General features: G+C 41.9%; 1 protein-coding gene across 12 annotated transcripts in view; it reads left to right on the plus strand.

Annotated features, from left to right (window-relative positions):
- Nucleotides 1-26: 26 nt before the first annotated feature.
- Nucleotides 27-21,113, plus strand: part of ERMARD (ER membrane associated RNA degradation) — a 35,910-nt gene continuing 14,823 nt past the window's right edge. For 2 of the 12 annotated variants that reach the window (XR_016395284.1, XM_022561342.3), the window contains exons 1-12: nucleotides 30-3,160; nucleotides 4,494-4,633; nucleotides 5,590-5,691; nucleotides 5,983-6,072; nucleotides 8,266-8,363; nucleotides 8,806-8,942; nucleotides 10,324-10,438; nucleotides 11,374-11,476; nucleotides 15,005-15,034; nucleotides 15,670-15,738; nucleotides 17,166-17,339; nucleotides 20,119-20,205. Coding sequence is in view for 10 of the 12 variants with exons in the window: in XM_022561342.3 (XP_022417050.1) it covers nucleotides 2,959-3,160; nucleotides 4,494-4,633; nucleotides 5,590-5,691; nucleotides 5,983-6,072; nucleotides 8,266-8,363; nucleotides 8,806-8,942; nucleotides 10,324-10,438; nucleotides 11,374-11,476; nucleotides 15,005-15,034; nucleotides 15,670-15,738; nucleotides 17,166-17,339; nucleotides 20,119-20,205 (1,347 nt within the window). In the remaining 2 variants the exon portion in view is untranslated. Of the gene's footprint in view, nucleotides 4,634-5,589; nucleotides 5,692-5,982; nucleotides 6,073-8,265; nucleotides 8,364-8,805; nucleotides 8,943-10,323; nucleotides 10,439-11,373; nucleotides 11,477-15,004; nucleotides 15,035-15,669; nucleotides 15,739-17,165; nucleotides 17,340-20,118; nucleotides 20,206-21,113 lie in introns of all 12 variants that reach the window. The other 10 variants (XM_022561357.3, XR_016395285.1, XM_022561408.3 and 7 more) reach the window with 10 other exon arrangements.

Raw genomic sequence — 21,113 nt, forward strand, 5'->3', positions numbered from 1 at the left:
CATGGCGTGGCTTGCGTCATCCCTCGGCGCCGTGGACGGGAGCCGTAAGTCATGGAAGTAGAGTTGCAGTCGCCTGTTCTCCTGAGCGCGCCCTTCGGGGTGCGGCGCGGGAAGCGCCGTCCGGGCCGCAGCCGGTGCCGCGGCGGAGGGCGGCCGTGCCTGCGCGGGGTGGCGCCTGCTGGATCCGTCCCGCCCCGCCCTCCTGCTTCTTGGCGCCGCCCGACCCCACGTCGTTCCTGGGGCTCGAGGTCCCGGCTGCAGTCCGCGAGGACGTGGTGTGGGGGCCGAGGGGACGCCTTGCGTGCGTGTGGAGGCTCTGTGGCCGCGACAGCCACGGCCCGAAGCTGTTCACCGGGGCCGGGTCGTGCACGCACAACGCGCCGTTGGTTATAGTTTTTGTTCTGACTGGCTTTCGCCCCTAAGGGAAGTTTTCGCTAGGTGGTACCCTGAGCAGTGTGGGAAGTTTGTGTAGGAATACTCGCCTCTGGCTCACATTTGCAAGTCAGAATTACATTGGACATTTTGAGGCCACTTTGATAACGTAAAACTAAATCACAAGGGTCTCATTAACTGACCGGAGATCGGATTCAGTGGGGTTGCCTCAAAATAAGGATTTTACTTACATTCCTGCCTCAGGGAGTTCAGTGTCAGTCATCTGTCAGCAGTTTTAGCACTCTGCTACTTTCTGAGTACTATGTGCTAGGTGCTTTTCAAGTATTATCTCTAATTACTGCAACCAGAGAAGGTGATAATATTTTGCACCGCTTTACAGTTAAAAGCCTCGGGTATGTTAAGTAACGTTTTCAAGGCAAGCGGTAAAGAGTCTGAGAAAGGATTCAAACTCAGATCATTCTAGCTGTCAAGCACAGGCCGTTTGCACTACCCCATGCTGCTCTGGACAAGACACTGAAGTATCAAAAAGGGCGTGGGAGGTGCACACATGTGTACATAAGCATGCAGGGTTTCTGGCTTCTAGGGGGGGACAGGCATGTTCCTGAGTGTAATACACAGGATGATGTATTTATTGTCATGAGTGACAATCAGAGCATTGCAGCATCTAATGTTTGTTGATTTGAGGTTGGATTTTATTGTCTAACAGAGTATGGGCTTAAAAGTTAACCTAGAAGCCAACTTGTAGAATTGTATGTGTGTTGGTAGGGGTAGAATATAGCCATTGCTCAGATCTGAAGGTCTTGGAGACTTGGAGGGGTGTATTGCAGCTCAGGGTAGGAGGAGCCAATCATTCATGTAACTCTTATTTTTCATTTATTGTGTGCCAGGGTCTATGCTGTGTCCTGGGGTTACAGCATTGTATAAGGCGTGGTCTCTGTGCTCTAAGATCTTACTGTTTGGTTGAGTGTGAGGGACAACTGTGTCGATCCAGTGCCTACAACCAAAAGAGACCCTTTTTACAACTTCAGGTGCCAAATCCAGGGCCCACTCTGCTAGTGGAGTAGATGGGCTTTTGTGCAGAAATATCATTTATGCCTGTCACCTGTCGCTCCAGAACTACAGCTCATTCCTTTAGAGTTCGAATCCTTTTTAAAAATGCAAGGAGTCCCTTCTGATGTGAATATGACCTTTTAGAGTTATATTTCTGTGTTAGTCCAGAGACAAACCACACTAGTTTTTGCACTAAGATAATTTGGTATAAAGAGTTAACTAGGTAAAAATTGTTAACTAGTTATCTGAAAGGATAAAAAGAGATCTCTGCAAGTAGTATTGTGGACACGGCAGCTGCGGGAAGCAGTCACTCCCCCTAGGACTGAGGGAGCTAAGGGAAGTGGTCGGAATTTTAGAGCTTAGAAACTTAGAGGAGGGCCCCTGCCTGGCTGAAACTCGGGGGTCTAAGGAGGAAACTGTGCTGCCCAGCTACGTGTAAGGGCCTGGCAAGTCTGGGAAGCAGAGTTCTGAAGGGAAGGCACTGACGCATGGTGTTGTCTGTGGTGGGCATTCGGTGGTAAAGCTGGGCCTACAGGTGTCGGGAAGACTGCAGACTGAGTTCAGCTGCTGCTGCAGGGCAGTGCTCAAAGGAATAGGAAGCGCACAGGAAGCCCCAGGCTGCAGGCAGCGGGAGCAAGTCCCCTCTCCCCTGCCGTCCCGCAGTGCTCCTAGGGGTGTGCACCGACTGGCTGAGCAGGTGTCCCACAGGACCACTGAATATTCCACACAAGTCTCTCGGGCAGCACCTCACCTGCTAGGGCCTGAAAGGATTGGTTGACAGTCAGGCCTGAGAGGGGGAAGTGAAGCCTTTGGGGACAGGAATAGCGGACAGGATAACAGGGTGATGCTGACCGGGATGGAGGAACTTAAGCTGGCTGGCTTCCAAATCAGGGAGCTGCCAGAACTTACTGATGTTAGAACACAGAGACCCCTGAACTTGATACATCACATAAAGACCCCAGGTCAGTTTTAGACCTAGAATGTGATCTCTTTGCAGGTTTATAAGATGAGCTTCGTGTAATGTCGGGAAAATTATGAAAATTTGGTTTTATTTCATCCTTCATGGAAAAGCAGTGTGGTTTTCTGCTTTTTACACCATATAGGGAGGCAGAGTTGTGGATTTTGCTTCTCTTTTAACTCATTATGCTTGATTTTCTGTTTTCCCACCCCTCATTAAAAAATGCTTATTTTGATAACTTTGGGATAGCAAAAGAATGCTGAAAGGAATAAGGCACTATCCATAAAATATACTGAGCTTCTGTAAATTCTTAAATACTATGATTAATAAAGTAATTAAAAATCTTTAAGCATTTACTTGGAAATATTTGCATAAGTAATCTTAGTTAACATTTAATCACAATGTTTTAATCATATAGTTCTCATGACATTTGGAAAGTGTGTTAACGCAGTAGCTATACCTGAGTATATTCTATACTCAGAATAGACAGAATAGAATTTTCATGTGACTTAAATATATACTAAAATTAATTTTTACTTCATGTTAAACAGTTAAACATGTTAAACAGTGTTTTATGTTTTATATTTCAGATATTAATAGAGGATCCTATTACCACGTGTCTTTCTCCTTCAGTGTATGATATGATTTGTAAACTTGGGTTTGAAGCCAGAGAAAATTGCGATATCAGTAGTATTGTAACTCAAAATGGTGAAGTATGCTGGACGACAATTACAGACTGTGTGGTTTATACAGAATCAGGTTTGTACTTTCTCTGAAGCCCAAATGCCCGTCAATACTGTTGCATTTAAAATGTCTTGACCTGTAAAATTTCCCTCTCTGCTCATTGCTTTTTGGGTTAGGAGATGTTACAGTACAGCCTTAATTTGAAAGAGAAAAGGAATCGATGTGGCAAGAGGGAATGAGGCAGAGAAGCATAGGAAAGTTAAGGGAAAGCTGGGCTCTGAAAACCAGGTGTGAGAAGGAAGGGGTCGGGAGGCAGTGAGGGCTGAGGGGCTTTCAGCTTACGGCCTGTGATCCAGGTGGAAGAGGGAAGAAGATAGAAGTCATATGAATTAAGGGTGTAGAATGACCAGTGATATATACAATTATTTTAAATGTCTTCCAGGCATTCTTGTATGTCTTTTGAAGTAGGGATGTGGGATGGGAAAAATAATAATAATTGTAAAAATTATAAGGGAATGTGCTGTGGCCCAGCAATTCCATCCAGGAACGTACAAGACAGGCCCAGTCACAGGTATGAACGTGTGTTTGTGCCAAGTTACTGCAGCATTTTGTAATAGAAAAGAAAGAAAGAAAGAAAGAAAAAACATTGGAAATAGCCAAATGTCAAGCGGTAGTGGATTGATTAAATAAATTATGGGAAAAAAAAAAAATGCATGCAAGGGAATATTATGCAGTGGTGAAAAAGAGTGAGGAGGCCCATCTTTCTGATCCAGAAATCTCTCTGAGCTGTATGGCTGAGTGAAAAAATAGGAGGAGCACATACATGTATTATTTGCTTGTGTATGTATAAATATTTCTAAGTACACCCAAGGAATTTATAACAGTAGCTGCTATAGGAAGGAGAACTGGTGGCAGGAGGGAGACTTTCACCGCTTTATATTTTTTGGTCGTGAACCATGTGAATGTTCAACCAAAACTTATCAAAAAAACAAAACCAAAAATTCATATTCTAAATACGTTCCAAAATAATAATAATAATTATTAATAGTGTCACTGGAAATCTCATAGTCTAATAATGTTACATTAAAAAGTCAGGTTAAAATATTATATATAACAACATGAAGCTGATTTTGTACAAACTTATATACAGATAAAGAGATTAAAAAAATGAAAAAATATTTGAACCTTTATTTTTCAAACTCGCTAATGAGAGTTTTTCTTTTATAAGCAGATAAACACTATGTAACTTATTTTCAACAACATGAGTATCTTTATTGTAAGTCCAATTATAAACTGGTTGCCAACTTTATGGAAATTTCATAATTAAAGCCCTTTTTCTTTGATGATTTAGGCCTTTGCATCACACGATGTGGAGCTGTGGTACTAACTTGCTTTCTTATCCTTGAAGCCCAGGGTCTGGATTACCGGGGAAGCGTGAGGCTGCTGGGCCCTGTGTGCCAGGCTGTCCACTTACATTTGTCGTCTCTGACCAAGGGGCAATTTGAAACGCGATATTCATCGGGGTTCCAGTGGACAGGTGTTCCAGAGGTTCGGCTTTTGAACAACCTTTAGAAATAAAAGACTTCAGATTCCACTTAGAGGCCCTTATTACTTGCTGATTTTAAAGGGGTCTCCTCCATCCTCTGGGCCCTCAGCTGTAAGAAGGCTTGAGTGTTGCAAGGCAAAGTTGGAGCTGTTGGCAAAGCCCGCAGAGCCTGAGCTGAGACATCCTTTGACCAAAGGAAGTTTTTGGATGCAGTGTCAGGATTGGGGTTTAGGGACGTAGGTTGGTGCATGGGTGCTGGTTCTGGGACAGAGAAAAATGGACAGCTCCAGAAAAAAAGAAAGACTGTACAGACTGGTAGTAAGGTGTTCTTGAGACGGTGGGACTGGGAGACCGGAGGTGGGGATGCTTGGCTTGTTGAGGGCGAATAGAAGGGAGGAGGAATAGCTTGGGGCCCAAACCTTGTTTTGGATGGCTTGATGGTTGGTTTGGTGGTTGGTTCAAACCAACCATTTCACTTGGAACATTAAATTATTACAGTAGAGCAGTAACTATAAAAGAGTCTAATTCTAAAATACTTTGGATTTCCTAATGGAGGGTGGAAGGGTGTTCCCTTTTCCCTGTGTAGTAGCTCCCTTAAGTGGCAGGGTGAGCTGCCTTATGTTTACCTATTTTTAAGAACTAATCAAAATGGGAAATAAGATTAGGTCAAAATATTTGACCTTTCAATTTATAGTTATGCCAGATTTATTGCTTTTAATAAACATTTAAATAAATAAAGAACTTTCCAAAAACTCCTTAGATATTGAACGTCTAACGAGTTAAACATCTCTCTGATTCTTTGGATATTGTTATATAGAAAATGTTCACCTATACCAAAAAAGTCATTAAAATATGCCAATTGAAATCATCAGAGGTTTGAACTTCATTAATAGAACTGTGCCTCTGAGAAATAATACTTATTGAACACGAATTCTAACATATGTCTTATTCTAAACAGTTATTTCCTGAAATGTTTGATGCCTTGGGAAGTCTTCAATCTCTTGCTATTTCTCTTAGCTTAATGAAGCTGACATCATGTCTGGAGCGAGCCCTGGCTGACGTAAGTGTGAGGACTCTTTCGTTGTTGGTCCAGTAAAGTATCAGAAAGAACATTAACCTGTTTTGCAGTTTAGCTCAGATTTCTTGATTTTAAGTATTGTTTTCCTATACAATCACTTAGCACAGATTTTTAAAATATTTTTCTTTCTGAATGATTATGAGATCAAAAACGTCGGTGTCTTCGGTACTTTTGTCCTCTCATTTGTACAGACACTTGCTTTATGGGCGATTTTTTTGTTAACATCATCTGACTCATAATACGATTGTTACACAATATTTGTTTGAATTTTAGGTGTATTTACTGATTAGGAAGGAATGCCCCTTTCTTTTAAGAGATCTGATTGCATCTGAGGAGCTCTCTCAAGTCTTTGGGCAGTCTGTGGTAAGCTTGTTTGCCTAAACCTGATGGAGTAGACACAGCGCAAAACAGTCGATGTTAGCTGTACTTCTGTTCTTCAAAAATTGATGCTCTGGGCTTCCCTGGTGGCGCAGTGGTTGGCAGTCCACCTGCCGATGCAGGGGACACGGATTCGTGCCCCGGTCCGGGAAGATCCCACGTGCCGCGGAGCAGCTGGGCCCGTGAGCCATGGCCGCTGAGCCTGCGCGTCCGGAGCCTGTGCTCCGCAAAGGGAGAGGCCACAGCAGTGAGAGGCCCACGTACCGCAAAAAAAAAAAAAAAAAAAATTGATGCTCTGTTAGGAAAAAATTAATTTCAGTGATTCAAGCATATTTTCCTTTCCCACATCCCCTTTCCAGCCAAAAGACACACCTCCCTCTTGTCCTGAGTGTTAATGTGGTTTGATAATAGCCTCTGGTGTGATGACTGCTGGTGTGAGGGCCTCAGGTCTAAGAGCCTCAGGTGTAGTAGTAACCTTTGATGTGATGACCTCTGGTGGGATAGCCTCTGATATAATAACCTCTGGGGGGCCAGGCAAATGAGCAATTTGAAGTCTTTTGATCCACTGATTATGTATTAATTATAATGCTAATTCTGCAAGTTATAGATTGTAATACTTATTCTAGAATAAAGTTTTAACCCTTTAAAGAGTGATATTATAGTTTTATTATTAAAAAGATCAATATTTTTAACATCCGAGAAATTACACCTTTTGCAGCTGTTCAAACTTACCGTGGAAAAAAAATTTAGATGCCAATTTAAAAACATGCAGAGCTATGTATGTTTTCAAATCTTCTAGAGACCACATGATCAAGATCGTTTAAGACCAGTGAATAACCTTCAGGCAATTGAATAAGGCCGGGCTGAGGTGAAGGGGGAAGCCAGCGTAGTGCCAAACCAGGAGGACACTACAAACAAGACATTAAGAAATCCGTTGTCAGTAGAGCTTTCCCACTCTTATGGTGGTGGTTCCTTACCCCTTGTCAGCTTAAGGATTGTTTTCTTTGGTGGAGAGTGTGGAGGGAAATACAGACTGCTTGGTGTCACGCTGAATTCTTAAGTTCTGTCGTTTTCTTCTGCTCTTTATTTTCTGCCTGTGTTGTGCAGTGAGCCTTTTGCCTACCTGCAGCCCTTTTAGCTCCCAGATAATTTTCCTAGTTGATTCGCATATATATTTCTGATTGCCCAGATGGTATGAACAATTAATTTAAAATAATACTAAATTTAAAACAATATTAAATTCTTAATATTATAGTCATTAACATTTAATTAAGGTAATAGTAAAGTATTTAAAATTAGTGTGAGAGCCAAGACTTCCCAGAATAGCATCGAAGGACCGGCTGTCAAGCTTTTTGACATTGAGTTGAAACCCCTCTTTATAAACTTCCTGCCCTTTGAGGGAAATCCAGAATGCATCTGTTTCCTCTTCCCAGCGAGTCTTTAAGTTGTATGAAGACAGCTTCAGTCCTCTCCTGAGTCTCCTGGAGGCTCAGCTCTTCTTTCATGTGACGTGGGGTTGGGTTCTTTTAGTCTCTGAACGGCTTCCGTTTTTCTGAATCTCCTCTAAGGTGTGGTGCTCCAGACCCAGAGGTAGCTCATGGAAAGGTATAGTTATTGCAGTTTGATAAGCAGGGTCCTTGTATTGGGAGGGCCTTTGCTTTGTAGATGGAGGGACAGAGCAGGTGAACAGTGAGCTTCAAGTCAGAGAAGAGGCTGGAGCCTCTGTGGTCTGGCTCTTCGTCACTGCCCTCTGTATTTTATCACGAGCACACACTGCTTACTGTGGAGTTTCTGTTTATCACTTTCTGTTTTGTTTTATCTAGATACTGGCCATGTTGATGTATGGTATGAAAGCAGTGTAGCCTGGGTGGCATCTCATCCCTCTTTGTGGCTTTGTGGCCTCTGAAACCTTGGCCTCACCTCTCCTTGCTTACATTTTTCTCTTCTGCATAGTGGGAATAATAGTACTTTCCTCAGAGGTTGTCCTGAGGGTTAGTGAGTAACAAATAAACACAAAATGTGTCTGACATGTTGAATGCTCAGCCAGTGTTGGTCTATTATTATTGTTATCATTACTATATACCGTTGGTTCCATTAATTCCAAGAAGAGAGCTCACATAATCCCAGTGTTGTATTGGTTTACTCAGTGACCCGGTGATCTGCCCCCTCACTACCTAGATGGACGTGCTCAAGGTCTTCGTGGGCTCTCCGTGTGGGCTCAACCTTCGCAACGTTCTGTGGCACGGCTTCGCGGCACCTCAGGAGATTCCTCCAAAGTAAGATGCTGGGGGAGGGATTCTCTTTCTTTTTTGATATACTTAAGAGTTTGTTTTATTTTGAATTTCACATCAAGGAAAGATGTATTTTGAGAAGAATGAGAGTTTGGGGACAAGATTTTGAAGATAAAACTGAATGTTAGTGGCAGAATGACTGGCGTGATAGGGTTATGATTTCACTGACTTGCGCCCCAGAAGCTCAGGTGGTGACGGGCACAGCGCCCTGGTGCGTGGAAGACCCGAGGTTCAAGCTCACAGGTTTCTGAGATGTCACTGGTCCTCCCGACCACTGCACAGCTCCATCCCCACAGCCCGTGGAGTTTCCTGCAATTTAATGCTGTTTTATTTTCTTAATTTTAAACTTTTTGTTTTTGAAAGTAGAGCTTTTTATATGTGTGCTGAGTTCATTTTTCTAATGGATCTCTATGGTATTTTCCACTAGATACTGTTCAATGATGATATTGTTGACAGCAGGATTGGGTCAACTACTAAAGGGTTACCTTCAACAAACTAAGTTCACATTGGCACATCGACCTTTCATAACTCTTACAAGCTTAGAGGATTTGATCGTTTTCCCTGGTAAGTACCACATGCCACATTTTTCCTGAATATATCTCTGTAAAGATATTTATAGAGTTATTAAATAGCATTGAGACTTGAACTCTGTAGGTGGAATAGTTATTCTCCAGGGGCAAGATGCCTTTGAAAGTTTCATGAAGAACCTCTTAAATTTGGCCACATCAACCCTTACCTCTTCCCACAGTGCCCCCAGGGTTATCTGAGGGCCATGGCTACGTGACTCAACGTTAATGATAAAGTTAGTTCATCGTGCAGATATGTTGGCATACAAATGGCTTTGGACCAGTTTGTAACGCACTTTCCCTTCTCCTTTTAGCTCTCGTGTCTTTGTACTCATAATCCTTAGGCCAAAAGTACCACTAGCATAAATGTTCTCCTATATCATCTTTTGTTTTCTTTTCATGAGAAAGCCATTTACCAAATTAGTGGGGTTGGGGGACACAGGACTTTGAAAGAGCAGTTAAACCATGTGTTTGCTCCAGGCTCATTCTTTTCCACTTTGGCTGAAGTGTTGTGTCTGTATTTGCTGATGTTAATCCTGGAGGGAACAGTACAGATCATCTTGGTCCCAGCAGCCTTAGCCTTTTTGTATCATGGATCCTTCTGGTAGTCAGGTGACTGCCAATAATGTATATACTCTTTTTTTTTTTTTTTTTTTTTTTTTTTGCGGTACGCGGGCCTCTCACTGTTGTGGCCTCTCCCATTGCGGAGCACAGGCTCCGGACACGCAGGCCCAGCCGCTCCGCGGCATGTGGGATCTTCCCGGACCGGGGCACAAACCTGTGTCGCCTGCATCGGCAGGCGGACTCTCAACCACTGCGCCACCAGGGAAGCCCAATGTATATATTCTTTAAGACTTTATTTTTGTAGAGCACTTCTGAGTTTACAGCAACATCAAGAGGGAGGTGCGGAGATTTCCCATCCACACCCCCCCGCCCCCCCGCACAGCCTCCCCCATTATCAACATCTCCCACCAGAGGGTACATTTTTTACCAAGGATAAACCTACATTGACAAGTCATAATCACCTTAAGTCCATAGTTTACCTTTGGGTTCACACTTGATTCCTGTATCTTCTGAAGATATTTTTAATTTTCTTGGTCAGTGTGGTCAGCTTGTTGACCCTGAACCCCTCTACTCAAAGTTGTTGTAGCTTAAAGAGATGTAATTGCCCACATTCCCTTTTTCCAAGGGTGCCTGTGGTCACCTGCAACCCTGGCGCTAGTTCAGGTGGTCTCACACTTAGGTGGCACGCTGCCCAGGGCCCACGGCTTATTTTCCTGAAGAGTTCGGCTCAGTGGCATCACTCCCTAAGTGTGTTTACACCTTGTTTTTCAGTTGATTAGTGTGGTTGTGCTTAAAAATATTTGCTATTTTTACAGATGTTACTTATGAGGTACTTTCAGTATTAGAAGAAGTGATGAAGAAATCCACTTTTATACTAAAAATCATGTTGCCATATTGGGAAGTTGCATTACTCAACTTCAAGTCTCAAAGGTACCTGAAGTGTGGCATTACATAGTGGTCATTGGCAGCTTGGAGGCCAGGCCTTCTAAAAACCCTAACCTTTCTGCTTTGTCGCTATTGGAGTTGGAGCAGGTAGGAGCGGGACTGACTCAAGAGCAGACCCAAGCATAGAATATCTTCATATAATTAACTAAAAGGCATCTTGTAACTGTGTTTTAAGCATTATTTTTTGTACTGTTTTTGTACAATTAATAAAGACAGTTATTTTTTATTTAACTAATGAATTTATTTAAAAATTAAAAAAAAATTTTGGGCTGCATTGTGCAGCTTGTGGGATCTCAGTTCCACCATCAGGGATTGAACCCGAGCCACAGCAAGCAGTGAAAGCCCGGAACCCTGGCCACTAGGCCCCCAGGGAGCTCCCTGATGATCAGTTTTCAGAATCAACTTATTAATAGTTTTTTGAGTTCTTACTGTGACTGAAACATAGTGTCCAATGTTAGAGAATCATGAGAGAAAGAAGATGACAGTTTGTCTCTATGTTCCCTGGGGAGCAAGCCCAGGAGTGGAAGCATCAGGAGGTCAGTGGTCTTTACTTCCTTTCAAGTTACCTTATCCTGATATGTACATTTGATTGGATACCTTGAGAACCCACTGAAATCCTGGTTTCTGAGTATTTTTTAGAAGTGAAGAAACAAGTTTAGCAGATCTTTGATGACACTTTATTCTACTGCAGCTGCTAAAAGTGTTTCATCATACATTAAGACACGGGAAAATAGTTTTACAGTCACTAGTCTAATGAGACTTTGATTCTGGTTTTGTTTATCATATTAGTGAGTAATGTCACTCCTCCTTGCTTTGGACACATATTGGTAGTATCTGGAATACAGCACCCTTATTATGGTGTTGGTGCCAGTGTTTACTTTGAAAACATGAAGTTTTGCTTATTTCCTTCAATTTCACAGGTTTGCTGACTGTGCGATATTGTTATTGGTGCAACTAGAGACTGGACTTAGGAAAGTTTTTGCCACAGTTAACAAATGTCCAAAGAGACTTCTGACTGCTGAGGTACACTGCTTTAAATGGTTGATGGTGACTGTTGTTGCTGTATTGACATTTTTCCGTGCCTAATTAAAAGCTTTTAATATCATATTTTTGCTTATTTTAAATGAATTTTTTAGCTAAGAACTTTCTTTGGAAGGCTTGACTGTCATTTTTTGTGGCTTCCTATTGTGATTGTATATGTTATATATTTATTTTATTTGTGATTGTCTTTGAGGGTTCTGTCATATTTCCAAGTAGTCTTTTAAACCTAATGGTGTCATAAAATGCGTTGATGCTTATGTTTTCTCTGTAGCCATATTTACTGGTGTACTATTGTAACCCCATGAGGTGGGCCGTGGGTGGTCTACAGCATGCCCTTCTCGAAGGATACTGCTTCCTTTTGGCCAAAACTGCCAGGGAGGCTTAGCAATGTCTCTGGGTGGCCACGGGCCTAGTTAGCTATGGGAGAATCCATTAGGTAGGGGAAAGGAAGAATATATATTATGGGACAAACAGCAGCATCTACCATACTTGGGATTCTTGTTGCTTTCACTAGTTCAGCTTCCTCTTTGTGCCCCTTTATATAGGCGTTCCTCAGAATTCTGTTCTCAACCCTGTACTCTCTTTATATTTATTCCTTGGGAGACCTCACATAATACCATGCCTTAAGCTGTTACCTGTGTGGGAGCAACACCAATTAGTAAATACTTTGAAACTAATAAAAATGAAAGCACAACATGGCAGAAGTTGTTGATGCAGCTAAAGCAGTGCCAAGAGGGCAATTTATAGCATTAAGTTCCAGCAGTCTCCAAGGCATTGTCTCTAATTCACGGTTCTTTGATCTCCTGAGTTAGGTTTACACCTGTTTGTTGAATATCTTCATATGAGTTTTCCCCAGCATCTCAAATTTATTTTATTTCAGAAAAGCAAATTTTTTCTTCCACAAATTTGTTCTCTGGTATTCCTTATTATCCTTATTCTCTGAATTGCTCTGCACCAAGCTTTAGCACCATCTTATGCTCTGCCTGCACTCCATTCTCCTCATGGACTTGCCCTGCCGATCAGTTCTACCCCTGATTTGTCTTGTGGTCCTTCAGTGCTGAGGCCTCACCTGGCTCCCCATCATGCTCACCTGGTAACTCATCTTCCACAAGTCTTCATGATTCTCCTTCTCTAATCCATTCTCACACTGCCACTAATTATTTTCTAAACTCACGAGTATTCCTGTGTCTTTTATGGTTTCCTCTGCTTAGAAACCTTCCATGGCTCCCAGCGCCTGCCTGCAAGGCTCATGCTTCTGCATGGCTTGTAAGGATGTCAGACTCTGGCCTCAGCCTTTCTCCAGTTTGTTTTCCCTCTGATTCCCAGCATAATTTAAGCTCCTCGCCAGTTTCTGAACATGCGTGCCTTTCCTCTCACTTTGCCCACTGTCCCCTGCCTGACCACTCCCGGCCACAGTGGTGACCTCCCAGAGCCACATCTACTCGGATCTAACAGCTGCTTTTCTCTGCGTTCTCTTTCTGTCTTATCTTGAGGCAGTTCTGCTTTGCCTTATGTGCATTTTTGTAGAGCTCTCTGGTGTAGGCCCCTTTGGAGTGGGTCATCCATATATGTCCGCTGGTGCCCACACCCGGTGCCTTTGATGTAGGCTCTGCCCAGTCCAGTGTTGTGGAGTGAAGCCTGGGTCTTCCAGCAGAAACTAGAGCCCCAGTTGTCACAGCTCTCACTCAAGTGCTCTTACAGTTGACTTCATGGTAACATGACCAGTCACTGCATGGCTCTGTGGTGCCATGAATTTGGTTATTTAGTTGTCATTTCACTGCACAAATAAATAGTGTGACTGTTTCTACAGAGGATGTAGTTTATCGAAGAATATCTTAAATTTTAGCCCAGGCTTTTATCCAGAATAAACATAGCATCAATTTATTTACAAAGCAATACGTACATGAAAATTATAAAGTGCTGTGCAAATGCCGTAATTATTTATTGAATACTTGTTATGGCATAAGGTCTCTTCAGAATCAATGCAGGATATGAAGATGAGCAAAGACCTAGTGACTTTTAGAAGCTTGTGTGTATTAGGGGTGAGAGATAAGACATTTATACCAACTCCATAAAATAAGGTAGAAGTTGGGCATTCCCTGGCAGTCCAGTGGTTAGGACTACGCAATTTCTCTGCCATGGCCCAGCTTTGATCCCTGGTCAGGGAACTAAGATCCCGCAAGCTGCACGGCGTCGCAGAAAAAAAAAAGGTACAAGTTAATTCACATCGTTTATGGAGATGAATGAAAAGTTCAGCTTTTTTGAGGAAGTAGTGGGGATATTTAGTAGGCAATTGAATATTTAGAATAGAGCTTGGAAAAAATTTTAGGGTCAGCAATACATGGGCTTTAGAGTCATCTGCACAGTAATAAATGTTCAGGAGTATTTGATAATATTAAAATGAAAATATGTTAATAAGCATTAATAAGTATAACACATTTCTTGAGCACCTGTGTGTAAAATCCTACTGAATTCCCCAGAAGCCTTTGAGATGGGCATTCCTCACTTACACTTCTGCAGAGAAAGCTGAGCATGGAGGTGCTCAGGGTCTCACTTGTAGAAGGTGTGGAGCTGGGATTAGAGTGCTGAGGCAGCCTGGCCCCGAGCCGTGTCTATAAAGTCTGGGCTAATTATACCAAGAAGCATGAAAAACAAAGGCTATTTGTTGGAGAAAATATTCAGTTGTGCTCACTTGCACACAAATACCAGCCATCAGTAGAAGTGCTCTGTGTGAGTAGTGATTTGTGAAGTTGTGGCATCATAAGTGTTAGAGGCATCTGAAAGATGTTAAAAAAAAACAAAAAAAGCGGGAAAAAATGCTTGGAGGGTAAAATATTTAAGTATGCTAGTCAAATGTATGCTTTAAAAGCCCAGTTTGTATGAAGAAATTGAACAGCCATTTTACCCTTAATTTGCAAAATAAAAATGCTATTTTCTTATCAAGTCCTTAAACCCAATTACACACTTTAAATTCAAATCTATAAGATCATAAAGACCTGTTAACTGAGATATGCTGATTTAGATCAGACCTCTGGAAATCTGGACTATGATACTTCTGACTTTTTTTGTTCATTTCTGTCTAGTATTTATTACTGCTTTCACTCAGGCCTGATTCTCAAATATTGGCATTAACCTAAAATGGAGAGCTAATGATTGAAGTCACAAATAAGCCAGATGCTTTCTGTCTGTGATCAGTAGTCCATGAACAATAAAAAAACATTTCTCAACAGAAAAGAAAAAAAAAAAAAAAAAAGAAGTATCTGAGCTACAGTACTTGTTAGAGCAGTATTCTAACATGGCTAGACTGCCAGGGTTGCTGTATTTTCATGTCTTTTATATTGTGTTTATGTTGTCAATGACATTCTTCCCAAAGTGTTGCTAGATAAAGATTTATTTACAAAAAAGAAGGTTTCATGTTTGTGGCCCTGTGCTAGAATTTTTTCCTGCTTTGAATAGTGTCACACTACTTGTATTTTGCTTTAATTATTTCTTTTATTTCCTTTTCTGAAGTCAACAGCTCTTTATACTACCTTTGATGAGGTGAGTAAACTTATAAGGTATTTTGAAACAAATAAAACATTGTATTCTTTTAAAATTAAAGATCAGCCATAAATCATATGCTTACAGGAAAATGTTGATAGTCATATAAGCAAAAAGAAAAAGGTGATGATAGTGTTGAATATAGTTTTCAGACTAGTTGAGACCCAGTCTTATTAACCTAGCTTCTAAAGTTATGGAAAGGCCATAACATACATATATACATATATACACATGTATATACATGTACACATACACAGTGTTTGCAAATACACATAAACACAGTATACACGTATACCTGTATACACACACTACACATAAACACACAAATACACATATGCACATAAATGCACACACACATATATACATGAATACACATAAACACACCTATATACATGTAAATATACATAAACACATACACATAATTAAGAATACATACATATATCTTCCTAAAGTCATTGTATTGGTTGAGAAAACCTTTTCTGAACACGTGGTTGCTATGTTCTTAAGACTGTCCTTATTTCATTTAATCTGCTTTGGACTTACACAGCATGTCATACCAAATGTACAATATCTTTTGACACTGAAAGTTCTGTATATGTACCAGTTAATCAACTTACTTCTTTTTGGTGTTTTAGATATTGGCAAAACACTTGAATGATGGTAAAATCAATCAACTTCCTCTTTTCCTTGGAGAGCCTGCAATGGTAAAGTATTAGGCATTTACGATCTAACATCCTTGTATTTATGGATGTGATTAGCACTTCTCAAAAATGATGTTAATTTTGGCTTGTGACGTGCCCATAAAAAATGCTTCTGAAGCATTCCCATGTCTGAACTTCATTGTCTGTGCAACTGTCATTTGCTGGCTCTGAGCCCAGCTCAGGTACTGTGCTTCATGTTTTTGTTTAAATGTCCTTCTCCTAAGGCCTGATGACTTAGCTGACCTGATTCTGAGCAATATTAGAATTTGTGGGTTTTGTATTGCGCTGGTAGCAGGGACTGCATTTGCTTCGTGAATGACAGCAAAGTCAGATGCGACTAGTAAGACAGAGTGTTGGATTAGAGAAGGTAGTTATTTAGAGCCATTTTCTATTTATCACAGTTTTGTATTTTATGAAGTTATTGCAGTGACTACTTTGGACTGTAAATAGAATTTTCATATTTTCTCCTTTTAACTGGGAGTTAGCAACCTAGGTTCCAGTTCCGGCTGTGTGACACTAGTCAGATTCCATACACTCTCTGGGCGTCCTTTCTGCCATCAGGAAATTAGGATGATTGAAGTAGTTTGTCTAATTCTGTTTGTCCATCAGCAATTTGCCTGGGTCAGCAAATTGGGTTTTCTGACTTATTTTCCTCTATGTTGTGGAAGAGTCCTTGGATTTTTGCCATTAAGAAAGAAGCAGTGTCTTCATAGGGCTTCAGAAGTAAACGAGTGATGTGAGAAAGGACATGTAAGGAGAGCCATGAGGGGAAAGAAAAATGGTGTTGTCCGTGCAGGAGCACAGCAGTGGATTCTTTTATTGATTGGAAAGTTGGCTTCCAAATGTGGTCAACCCAGTTCTCGTTTTTCACGAGGGTGAGAATGAGAAAGGGTACTTTTACTAAGCACTGGAGCCACGCAAGCAGTTTTGCAGCCCTGGTGGCGAGTTCTACAAACTTCTTAGGTTCTTATCAATCAGCCAAGGAGCAGATACAGAAACAGGGTTCCCCAGGTTGTCCTACCTGAGGAGCAGGCTGTACAGTTAGAGACAGCAGGGCGCTCTCAGGGGAGTCCTGCCTGAGGGGTGGGGTGCAGTTACAGACAGCAGGGCGCCCTCAGGGGAGTCCTGCCTGAGGCTGTGGAGTGCAGTTACAGAGGACGGGATTTCCTCAGGGCCATGCTGAGCTAGTGGGGTGCAGTCCTGCCTGAGGTAGTCGAGTGCAGTGATAAAGCCAAGAGATCCAGGGACTATCGTAACTTGATACTTTTCTGTTGCGTGACCTTGAATGACTTTCTTTTTCAGGCTAACTTTTCTGTAATGAATATTGCTGCTCCTCAGATGTTTTGGGCTTGCCCTTTCTGGGCCTTCGGACTTTCCTTCTTTCTGCTGAGAATACTAACCAAATATTTTCTGTGTCCTTTTTTTGATAGGAATTTCTCTGGGATTTCCTGAACCATCAGGAAGGTCCCCGTCTAAGAGATCGTTTAAGCCACGGGGAAATCAGTTTACCTGAATTTCCGAAAGAAGCAGCCAATCAGTTGCTTGCATTTTCCTTTGTACTTTTACTCAGATTTATTGACGAAGATCTATTGTCAGTGTTTAAGGTAATGTGTAGGAAAGAAGATTAATTAAATTCACGGTCATTAAGTTATGAAGGAATGTAGTTTATTTTCAAATGTAATTATATTTTAATCATCTTTTAATTTATATGAGCACAGTGTGCCTCCATCTGAACATGTGTACATGTGTACAGGCATTGTCTATAACAAATAAATCAATATTACTTGATCTCACCTAAAATAATTCAACCTATTTCCTAAGCATACATTTGCTTGTGTTTTTAACAGTGATGGGATATTGCAAACCAGAGAACAAAGTATAAAACAGGATTAACTAAATAAATTGGAAAAATTTACAGAGGACTATTAATATTAAATGAGAGAGTAGAATATTTGCATTTGTCAATAAACTGTAATTCTTTTATATTTTAAAAGAAATAGGTTAGATTGTTAGTTATATTTTAATCTTTTTTTCAGACTGTACATGTAACAATTATGGTAAAATTTGTTTCAAAATTCCAACAGGGTAGAAAAATTAATACAAAAAGTGAAAGTTCTCAGGAATCCCTTCTCCCAGAGGTGACTGCTGTCAGTAGCTGAGTGTCTCTGCTTCCACATCTTTCCATGAGCCTGCAGTGCGGGTTCCAAAGCAGGACATACTCTGTTTTATAACTAGCATTTCATTAACAGTTTATTTTTGGCAACTTTGTTCTACCTTACTCTGTCTCAGCTGCTTGATACCCCATCTTATCAATGTGTCATTATTTGTCTAAGCTGTCCTTCATTGATGGGTGATTTAGAATTTTCTCTGCTGTGGAAAATGTCTAACTATGATGCTGAAATTCTTTTGTGAACTTCCTGTTAACATCTTTGCTCTGTTTTATTCAGTTTCATTTTCCTCACTGGTTTATTAGCCTTATTTGCCATTTTCAGAGTATGTGTTGCTTGTTACCGGTCTTTAGGTTTTGATGTTTTTTCTCTCTGACTTATGCATTTGAAGTCGTTCTTAAAAGACCCTTTGCTTTCCAAAATTATAAATGTATTCATATGTTTTCCTGTATAGTTTTATAGCTTTGTACATCTATTGATTTACATCTATTGATTTACATTTTACATCTGTTGATCATTTACATCTGTTGATTTACATCTGTTGATGTAAATCATTTACATCTATTGATCATTTACATCTATTGATGTAAATTTACATCATTTACATCTATTGATTTTTTTTACATCTATTGATTTACATTTACATCTATTGATTTACATCTGTTGATCCAGCTGGAATTTATTTCAGCTGGGAGTGAGTTAGAGAATCTAGCTGTACTTTTTTTCTTTTTTTAACAAATTGCTTGCAAGTTGACCAAACGCCATTTAGAGAATAAATATCTCTATACTGTGTGCACTGGACTCCAGACCTGGACTCTCTTTGCCTGTCTTTACTAAGCTTCATGGTACAGTTTGATATCTGAGAGATTACTTTCCCGCCCCTCTTCTTCTTCAGAATTGTCCTGCCTCTTCTCTAATTGTTATTATTCCAGTGAACCTGTGTAGTTAAACACAAAGCCCAAGCCCAACCAACCAGCCCACAGGAATGGGCTTCTGATGGATTAATGTGGGGATAATTGACATTTTTGCAAGATTGAACATTGTTCCCTGACACAGGCCAGTCCCCACTCTTCACTCTCCACGTTCAATCCTCTACCTCAAGCTGGTGCCCCAGATCTGCATCCCCCCTCCTCTGCCACCCCCACTGCTCCCCTGAGCCCCTGGGAGGGGTGTGGCCCCCATGTGTCCCCACTGTGCTCTGAGGCCCTCCTGAGGTTCCTGTCTCAGGGGAGAAGCCGTGTGTGCTGTGGTGGCTGCCGGCTCGTCACTGACTTCAGGTGTGAGTCCTGGCGACCCCGCCGGACGTTCACCACACAGCGAGGGCTGGCTTCTCTCTGCTCCGTGTAGCACCCGTGTAGGTATCTGCGTGAGTGAAAGTTGAGTGCATCTCTTCTCCAAGTAACGACTAACTATATGAGTTGTTTTGTGCTATTGAGAGTTCTGGGTAGTTACTGCTTATACGTAGGAAAGCTCTTGACTTTTGTGTATTAAATTTGTCCACTCTCAGCTCACTGACTTGGTAATAGTCCGCCACCTTGGGTTTTCCAGTTATACAGATGCGTCAGCTGTAAATAATGTTATATTTACTCTTTTAAAAATGTATGTTTGGCAATTGAGTGTTTATAGTATGTAATCCTCTTTTAGTTACATTGATTTTTAATGTTTAAATTCTTACGTCCTAGTTTTTTAGGAGAATCTCTTACATTTTCCAATTGTTTGGCATCTTTTTTTCCCCCATTTATTTCTTGTTTTGCTGCATTGTGAACAGAGTGGCCTTTGTAATTTATCATTGTTAATCAGCCTCATTTAAAAATTTTGTTGGTTATGGTTTGACTACTATGTTAGACCTTTTTTTTTTTTGCGGTACGCGGGCCTCTCACTGTTGCGGCCTCTCCCATTGTGGAGCACAAGCTCTGGACGCACAGGCTCAGTGGCCATGGCTCGCGGGCCCAGCCGCTCCACGGCACGCGGGATCTTCCTGGACCCGGGCACAAACCCATGTCCCCTGCATCATCAGGCGGACTCTCAACCACTGCGCCACCAGGGAAGCCTTGTTAGACCTATTTTAATGAAGAGTTTTGCTTTCTTTTAGCTGAGAGAATTATGTGAAGGAAGCTGATTGGAAATTGGGACTCTTAAATGACCTAAGATGCAATAGAAGAAAAGTAGGAGCCTGACCAGAAGTTGTAGTAACAATTGTCTGTTTTCTCTAAAGCAGGAAAAGGCAGCAGTGAGAGCACTGGTGAGCGTTGCAGAAGCCTACGGCGCTCGCTGCCATCCAGTTTCTCAGCTTAAAAAGCAGGTGTGTGGGGAGGGGCGTGTGCAGGTCAGTTGTTGCCGAGATTTGAGAGGTACAGGCCGGCCTTGTCCAGCCGGGCTGCAAGTCCACAGAGCTGGCTTTGTAGCCTGCGTTCATCTTGGACACACGGCCTTGGCCAAGCCACTGTGTCTTTCTAAGGTCCAGCAGTTAGGGTTGTGGTGGGGTTTGTGTCCTCGGCGTTCTTGGTACTTGATGGGTGGCTGAGTGCTGTTAACCCGGGATTGGTCACAGGTGTTGCTTTTCGGTGGTGAGGGACGCCAGCTTTATGAGGTCAGCCTTTGTTAACCTGTAAAGTAAACAAGCAGGCAACAAACTTTCTTAAGCATTTCTACCAGGAAGTTACAATTTGGCGAGTAGCCTAGAGACTTTATTTTCTGTATGGTAGGCGGTACGAGGGGGCAAAAATGGGGTCGTCTCCAAGAATATAATAATCATGATAGTTGCTAACTGAGAAATTCTAAAAGGAAGCTGTAAAATCAGCACAGAATGGATTGGGGAGATTTGCAGTGGCGCCAGGGAGAAGCCGAGCCTGGAGAAGACAGGTCCTGAGTAGCATCAGGTAGGAGGGGGTTATCAGCAGCTGTGCAGGAGCAGAACCCAGCGGCGCTCTGTCCTTGCTGTTTGCGGGAAGGAATCAGCCTGAGTTCCTGTGTCAGCGGGTCCTGTTTGCAATGGCGCGTCGGGCTGCTCTGGTACCTTTATCCACTCGCATCGCACTGTCTGCCCATCGTGATTCCGAGCTTCCAGAACAAAAGCCGTTAGAAGGAGGACCCAGAAGCGTTCAGGGAGGGAGGCTTCAGCAAAGGAGGGAAGGTTCTGGAAGGAAGAGAAGCTTCGGGGAGCCAGCCTTCCTGCTCCTTGGCTGCTGCTTCCAGGTCTCTGGTCAACGC

This window comes from Delphinapterus leucas, chromosome 12 (genome assembly GCF_059928025.1).
Source record: "Delphinapterus leucas isolate spDelLeu-1000000601 "Yukka" chromosome 12, BTC_Dleu_Yukka2, whole genome shotgun sequence".
In the NCBI taxonomy this organism is placed as follows: domain Eukaryota; kingdom Metazoa; phylum Chordata; class Mammalia; order Artiodactyla; family Monodontidae; genus Delphinapterus; species Delphinapterus leucas.